Here is an 8,403-nt window from a genome sequence, read left to right as displayed (position 1 = left end):
GAGAGACAAATTCAGCTCATCTCAACAAGAAAAACAAATGCAACACGCCAACACGTAACATCACTATGAAGAACAATAATTACATAGCTCCATTAGCGATTAGCGCAGAATATACACAATCAGTCAATCAAAGGTTCAATTGATTGCACAAAATACAACATACACGGCATTATATCATCTTAAAAAACGTTTTATATAACCCTAAGATTATAACTGCGAAATCAGAACTTCAATTTCAATAGAAAATTAAAGAGGAAGAGAAATAACAGATTACTGACAATCTCGATTTAGCAATTAGCGCGAAACATGCGCAATCAGTCAATCAAAGGTTCAATTTATTGCACAAAATACGACATACACGGCATTACATCATATACATCATATAAACCCTAAACCCTAACATAATCACTGCAAAATCAGATTCTCATAAAATTGAAGAGAAATGAGAAATCAGTGATCATCACCGAATAGGCGGCCAAGGCGAGAAGCGAAGATTCCAGAAGAATCGAGAGAAGCTTCATGCTGAAGACTTGATTTGACGTGGTTGATACGATTGAGGAGAGAAGAGTGTTCATCTTGAAGAGCAGCCATGTCTTCTTGAAGATCGTAGATGCGATACTTCTGGCCGAGGGATCGCATGCTGAGGAGGAGAATGCCGGACATGGCGAAGAATTGGATGAAGTTGTGCTTCCTTTTCATGGCGTTTCTGAACAAGCTTGTTCCTGTTTTCTTCGGAGGTTCTGCTCCGATGGTGGATGATGATGATGATGGTGAAGGAGACGCCATTGATGGATGAAATGAAGGTCTGCTGCTCCGAGTTCACTGATTGTTTTGTTACTTTGTTCCTTTTTCTGCCTCTGTTTGCTTTACTTGTTTTGTAACTGAAAAATGAAAATCAGAGTTAAAGGGTACAAAGAGAACCTAAACTATTAGATTTTTCATCGTTTGGGACCTGATTTTTTTTTTGTACACCGTTTAGGACCTAAAATGAGATTCTGAGCATAAATGTTAACCTTGGTTAACTTGTGGGCCCAGTTGACCATTAAAACCCCAAAAAGCTATCATTTGTTGTTTTTCCCAAAAAAAATTAAGAACTCAAGAACCCTAACCCAATTTTTTTTTCTCTCTCCTCCGTTATTCTTTCTTCCCAGATCTTCCTCATTTGTTCACCAAATTCTACCAAAATTTACCACAAATTCACTTATTTATGTTTTTTTCGAGTTAGGCTATGTTCAGTTCACCTTATTTTTGCTTATTTCAGATCTAATCAGATCAGATCAGATCAGATCAGATCAGAAAAAATAAGTTCAGATCAGATCAGATCAGAAAAAATAAGTTCAGATCAGATCAGATCAGATCAGATCAGATCAGATCAGACCGATCAGATCAGATAGTTCAGATCATATCATGCTTATATTTAAAAACTTATTATTATTAAATATCTTTCACTACATATTAATAAAAATTATAATAATTGAATATTAATAAAGTACTCATTGAGACGAATCAAACAAGACCCCACATGACTATATTTTTTCTTATATATTGAAAAAATCTAAAAGATTATCTCTTATTGTGAATAGTGTCAAGATTCTAAGTGACAAAGATAAAAAAATACAAAGGGGGTATTATTATTTACTTGTACATTTGTTCAAAAGAATTATTAGTTGTTGTTGTTGTTGTTATTAATTATTAATATTGGTAATTATTATTAATCTTGTTGTTACCATTATAAATGTCATTGTTATTATTATATTAAGTTATTTTGTTGTTATTAAATAATAAAAATTTAAAAGCCACGTGTTAAGAACATAAGATTGACGCAAAAATAAGAAATTTATAAAATATGATATCTCAAATTCATGAAACGAAACTACTATGTTCGGATTACATTTCAAAATAAGCTAAGTGTGAGATACAAATTATAAATTTAGATTCGGTATACCTCTTCCTACCGAATTCCAAATCTCTCTAGCTATTTGAAGTTGCACGATATTTATTTATTTTTTGCTCAAGTCATAGTTGTTTGTATATCTTGTTCTATTTTATATGGAAAAAAAAGAGTTCAGTTTGCCGACTTCTCAAGTGTGAAACTTTTTTTTAAGGGAAAGTGTGAAACATTGTATAAGTGCTCTTATAAAATAATGACTTGAGTTATATAATTATTTTTAGTAATAATAATAATTATGATTATAATTATTATTGTTGTTCTTATAATAATGATAATAATAATAATTATTATTAATAATAAAAGTTGTATAAAAGTTGTAATAGAAATAAAATGATAATAATAGTAACACTATAAAGAAGATCTTATAATGTATTGCATAATAATGATTTACAAAGTAATAATATAATAGTAATAATATATTTTATAAAAGATAAGATCTTGTTGAAAAAATAAGTTCAGATCAGATCAGATCAGATCAGATCAGATCAGAAAAAATAAGTTCAGATCAGATCAGATCAGAAAAAATAAGTTCAGATCAGATCAGATCAGATCAGATAAGTTCAGATCAGAAAATTTCAGGTGAACTGAACATAGCCTTAATGGGATCATTATTTTGTGGGTTTGAACCATTTATGGTTTACGATTTCATTTTTTTTTGGAAAAAACATCTGAAATCATTCAAATTGGAAGAAGAAGATGTTGAAACCCAAAAATCGAATTTTTCAGTTTAAATCAAGATGTTTCAAACCCAAAAATTCGTTTTTTTGGGCTTTTAGCACAAGATATGTTCAATGTGGATGAATCTCGAAGTTGGTCTTCGTCGTATGGTCTCTCTTTCTCACTCTTGAACTCTCTTTTTCTTGTGGATTTTTTTTTGGATTTGTTGTATTGTTCGAATTTTTATGGGTATGTTTGATTTTTGTGGTATGATTTTTGTTGTGATTTTTTGTTGGGGTTGTTCTTATTTTCCAGTTGGAATTGTTCAGATTTTTTTGGGTTTTCTTTCGAATTGTTTTGATTTTTGGGTCGTGTTGTTTTGTATTGTTGTTCGAATTCTTTAGATCTTCAAGAATGGAGCAATAAATTCGAATTTTTCTAATGAGCTTGTGATAAATGTGAATTTGGCAAATGGGGTTTTTCATTTTCATTCAGAAAACTAAAAAAAAAGGATCTAATTAGTCTTGTTCATTTGGGGTTTTAATTTTCATTTTTTTTGAAGCTTTGGAGAAGATGAGAATGGAGATTGAACTTTTAATGGAGTTTATTTTTTGTGGTGTTCTTGTACTTTTTGGATATTAAGTACTCCCTCTGTTTTTTTTTTTATCTTTCTTACTTAGAATCTTGACACTATTCATGCATAGAGAGAATCTTCTCAAATGTTCTCAATTTATAAGAAAAAACATAGTCATGTGGGGTCTTGTTTGATTCGTCTCAATTAGTACTTTATTAAAATTCAATCATTATAATTTTTACTAATATATAATGAAAGATATTTAAGTTTTAAAACATGCATTGGCAAACGTGCAAAGTCAAAGTAGGAATGATAAAAAAAAAACAGAGGGAGTAGTATTTATTTTATCTTAATTGTTTTTTTTTTGTGTTTGTTTGTTTTTATAGCTGTATTTCAGGAACTAAAAGTTCCATAAATTCCAACTGTTACTTTTTAATTTAAATTTTGCTTTTTTTTTGTCTAGTTAACTCAGTCAGTTAACGTTGAGTTAACTTGCCGGATTCTTGTCATCAGGTCCCAAAGGGTGAAAAAAATAGTTGTAGGTCCTGAATGGTGAAAAACCTGATAGTTTGGGTCCTGTTTGTACCCTTAACTCTGAAAATCGAGGGTTTTGATTTTGAACACCTACCTACTAGGCTACTAACGTCTTAAATACGATTATTTTCCTACTAACGCCTCAAATACGTTTATTTTCCTACTAAACGCCTTAAATACGTTTATTTATTTATGTACTCCCTCCGTCCCAAAATATAGTTCTCATTTCCATTTTGGGTGTCCCAAAATATAGTTCCCATTTTCATATTTAGTTCCACATTTTTTCGTAATTTGTCTAGAAAAACCGTGTCCCATCATTTATTTGCTTCTTGAATTTTGTTTTTTCTTTGTTTATTCAACCAAAATGTTACAATTAATGCTCTTTCACCAATTATTCTCCATTCTCTCTCCTAAAATCATCTTTTCCCATACAACATTTATTTAAATAAACAAAAAATCTTTGGTATTTCTCTTATATTCTACTTGCATAAATTACCGTGAAAAAAGGGAAATGGGAACTATATTTTGGGATGGAGGGAGTATTATACTTCCCATTTCTTCTCTCACTTCCTTCCTTTCCGTTACTTCTCCTTTTCAAGCCAAACATCCCCGTCTCTAATTTTTCCTACCCACCAATCTTCCATGGACGCATTTGTCCACCATCAGTCCTTTTTAATTTTTTTTAAAAGATATGGTGAAACGTCCACCATAGACGCCCCAACATAGTTAGGCACCTACCATGAACGCTTATGCATGTGGTGGGTCATCCACAAGCGTCCATGGTGGACGCGTCACCAAATTATTTTTATTAAAAAAAATCACGACCAAAAAAGTCAGATTCACAAAAGTTGTAGGTGATGTGACTGAAAAATGTCCGGAGATGATGCTGGAGAAGTGGCATAACATAATAAGATATCTTGCAGCATAGCATATGATATTACAGCACCTTTTGCTAGGTATGGGACTTGAGTCCCACATCGATCATATGAGGGTTTGATGTGGGATTTATATAGGATTATGGACTCTACTCCCTTTAAGGTTAAACGTTCTCATATGATCCCAACATACTTCTTTAATTAAAAATTAATAGTAGATCATGAATTAGATGGAAGATAGATAAAAGTATTAAAATATTTAATGATCTAAAATTTTGGATAACAGTTCAGTTCAATCATTTAATTCTCTGATAATAAAACAATGATATTTTTTTGTCATTATTATTACTACTATTACTATTATAAATATTAATGTCATGATTACAATTATTATTATATTATTATTGTTATTATTACTCCTATTACTATTGCGTTTAATATTATTATATTAAAAATAATAATTATTATAATAATAATATTATTATTTTATTATTACTAATTATTATTTTGCTAATTTTTTTTTTCAATATGATTCTGAAATAATAATTTAAGCCTATGAAGTACACATTGCAATAATTATTATTTTGCTAATATTTTTTTTTCTATATGATTCTGAAATAATAATTTAAGCCTATGAAGTACACATTGCAATAATATATAATTGTTCATTAATGTATAAACTTTTTAATAGATAACAACAATAATACAATTAAATAACAACAATAATACTTGTCATTTTTGACAGGAAAAAAAAAATACATGTTTTGATAATTGAATTACTAGGCAAAATAATAATACTATCGAACACTAACTAGTTTTAATAATCGGTTAATTATTATTTCATTTAATAACTTCTTATTATTAATAAATCATTATTATGAATTTATTATTAATTGAATAATATTATATTATATTATTATCACTACTATAAGTTATTATTTAACTCAGTTCAGTTTCAGTTGCAATCAGTTCAGTTGATTTATGTCAAAGAGAATAGGCCTTAAGCAGCATTATCTTAGAATTGTTAGGGTTAAACGTTCTCATATGATCCCAACATACTTCTTTAATTAAAAATTAATAGTAGATCATGAATTAGATGGAAGATAGATAAAAGTATTAAAATATTTAATGATCTAAAATTTTGGATAACAGTTCAGTTCAGTCATTTAATTCTCTGATAATAAAACAATGATATTTTTTTGTCATTATTATTACTACTATCACTATTATAAATATTAGTGTCATGATTCCAATTATTATTATATTATTATTGTTATTATTACTCCTATTACTATTGCGTTTAATATTATTATATTAAAAATAATAATAATTATAATTAATAATAATATTATTATTTTAATATTACTAATTATTATTTTGCTAATATTTTTTTTTTCTATATGATTTTGAAATAATAATTTAAGCCTATGAAGTACACATTGCAATAATTATTATTTTGCTAATATTTTTTTTTCTATATGATTCTGAAATAATAATTTAAGCCTATGAAGTACACATTGCAATAATATTTATCATTGTTCAATGTATAAACTTTTTAATAGATAACAACAATAATACAATTAATAATAACAACAATAATACTTGTCATTTTTGACAGGAAAAAAAAATATACATGTTTTGATAATTGAATTACTAGGCAAAATAGTAATACTATCGAACACTAACTAGTTTTAATAATCGGTTAATTATTATTTCATTTAATAACTTATTATTATTAATAAATCACTATTATGAATTTATTATTAATTAAATAATATTATATTATATTATATTATTATCACTACTATAAGTTATTATTTAATTCAGTTCAGTTCAGTTTCAGTTGCAATCAGTTCAGTTGTTTTATGTCAAAGAGAATAGGCCTTAAGCAGCATTATCTTAGAATTGTTAGGGTTTTAGAATTAAGTACTTCTACATAAAATATCAACGATAAGATAAAGGTTCAAAAACTGCAAATATGAAGAATTTCTTATCAAACATTTTTTGTTTTAAACGAGTCGTCGCAATTTTACATCAGCAAAAAAAGCAAATTAATGGAAAACAGAAAGTCAATTTCTATAATATGAGTGAACGGGGAGGAATATGACATCCCCTTGAAAAAAGTCATACACTTAATTAATTTAGTTGGTCATATAAATTAAATGATATTTTTCTTTTTTGTACTTGTCATATATAATGAACGATTTTTAACAATGAAATTGAATTTTAAATTTCAATTAATAAGCAGTACATCAAGGAGAATGATTTTCTTTTCTTACATATATGTGAAAAACTCTGATAAAAAATTAATTGATAATATTATTTGATTGACACAATCGGGCTAAAAAACTTGAATTTATATTAATAATTATACTGAAAATATTTTAAAAATCTAAATGTTATATATTATCCGGTAATCTCTATTATATGAGACAAACTCTTCCACTTTATTTATTCAACAATTCATCCTAATGCTTAAATTCTTCCACTTTATTTGAGCACAAGATTTCTTCTGCATTATATTTCTTCTCTCAATACTATATCTGAATAAGGACGAATAAATAACTAAAAAAACCAACGAAAAGAAAAACATATTAAAAAAAAGTAAATGTGATTATAAATGTCTATTCGAATCAATTTTTTTGTAATATTGATCAATACTAATTGAAAAAAACACTAATATTTCACTCACGCATACCATGCAAAAAAATGCTAGTACTAATAAATTGAACGTCATTCCTGAGGAACTGTGCCATACTAATAAATTAAAAGTCATTCATAAGGAATAATGCCACATGCCGCTCTTTCTAAGAGTGTTTTACTCCATTTAATCCCCATATGATAAAAAAATATAAACTGCATTAGTATAGGGTTTGATCACGTGACTTCAAGTTTATATACTAAAACTAGCTTTCCACCCGTGCAAAAATGCACGGGAGGTTTTATGTAAAAATGATTTGGAGCCGTATATAATGTACGACAACATTATTTTCTATATTAAGTAGTTGTTTTTATTCGAAATATATTGAATCCGTGATTATTAGAATCCATATATTCAAGATTAAAAGAATATAAAAAGTAAAATTATATTTAATATATATATAAATCCTTTGTTACAACATTTTAAACTTTAAAAATCTTGTAATCGTGATATATACATTTATAATTACGTAAATGAAACAAAAAAACACATTAAAATGCGGGGGAATACTTTGTTTATAAATTTAAGATTGTAGGATATTTCTCCTAAAATCATGATTTGAATAGTAGCTGGTTGATTTCAAGTTTTCATAATCATATCGTGTATTAAAAATAAATTTTAAACCGACTTATGACTCGTATGTTCAGTGATTGATGTAGCTAATGTCATGATAAAACATGTGACCAACTAACTTTTTTTTTTGTTGCTTAACAAAGGTTTGATTTCTCTTAGTTGGTTTTAGGTTGTAACTGTTTACTCTAATTAATATAATTACTTGCTTAGCAAAAAAAATTTCTTAAAACAAAAAAAGTTAAAGAAGAAGCTTTTGTTCTGCCTATCGTTTTATACAGAGGCTCATATAAAAACAAATCACTACTGTCACTCAATTATGCAACAACTTTCACTCCTTGCTTTTGCAGTTTCGCTAACTCCTCTCTCTTATTAAACTATCTAATTTTTTTTTATGATATGATTATCCAAATTGTATTAAAAAACAATCTCAAAGTTTATATAGCATGATTTTCATCAAAGTGAATGGGGTTATCTCTAAATTTCTAAGTGAAAAAATTAATTTAAAGAGACAATCACTCAAGAAAATTATACAAATATG

At 27.5% G+C, this 8,403-nt stretch overlaps 1 protein-coding gene across 1 annotated transcript; it reads right to left on the bottom strand.

Annotated features, from left to right (window-relative positions):
• Nucleotides 1-207: 207 nt before the first annotated feature.
• On the bottom strand, nucleotides 208-915 carry LOC104887137 (hypothetical protein). Its single transcript, XM_010671735.4, has one exon. The coding sequence runs from the start codon at nucleotides 784-786 to the stop codon at nucleotides 451-453; it is 336 nt and encodes a 111-aa protein (XP_010670037.2). The 5' UTR covers nucleotides 787-915; the 3' UTR covers nucleotides 208-450.
• Nucleotides 916-8,403: the final 7,488 nt, after the last annotated feature.

This window comes from Beta vulgaris, chromosome 2 (genome assembly GCF_026745355.1).
Source record: "Beta vulgaris subsp. vulgaris cultivar EL10 chromosome 2, EL10.2, whole genome shotgun sequence".
Lineage (NCBI taxonomy): Eukaryota > Viridiplantae > Streptophyta > Magnoliopsida > Caryophyllales > Amaranthaceae > Beta > Beta vulgaris.
This window is presented reverse-complemented; position numbering and strand designations above follow the sequence as displayed.

Coding starts and splice junctions, on each gene's coding strand:
- LOC104887137 (XM_010671735.4), bottom strand. CDS start 786: ATGGCGTCTCCTTCACCATCATCATCATCATCCACCATCGGAGCAGAA.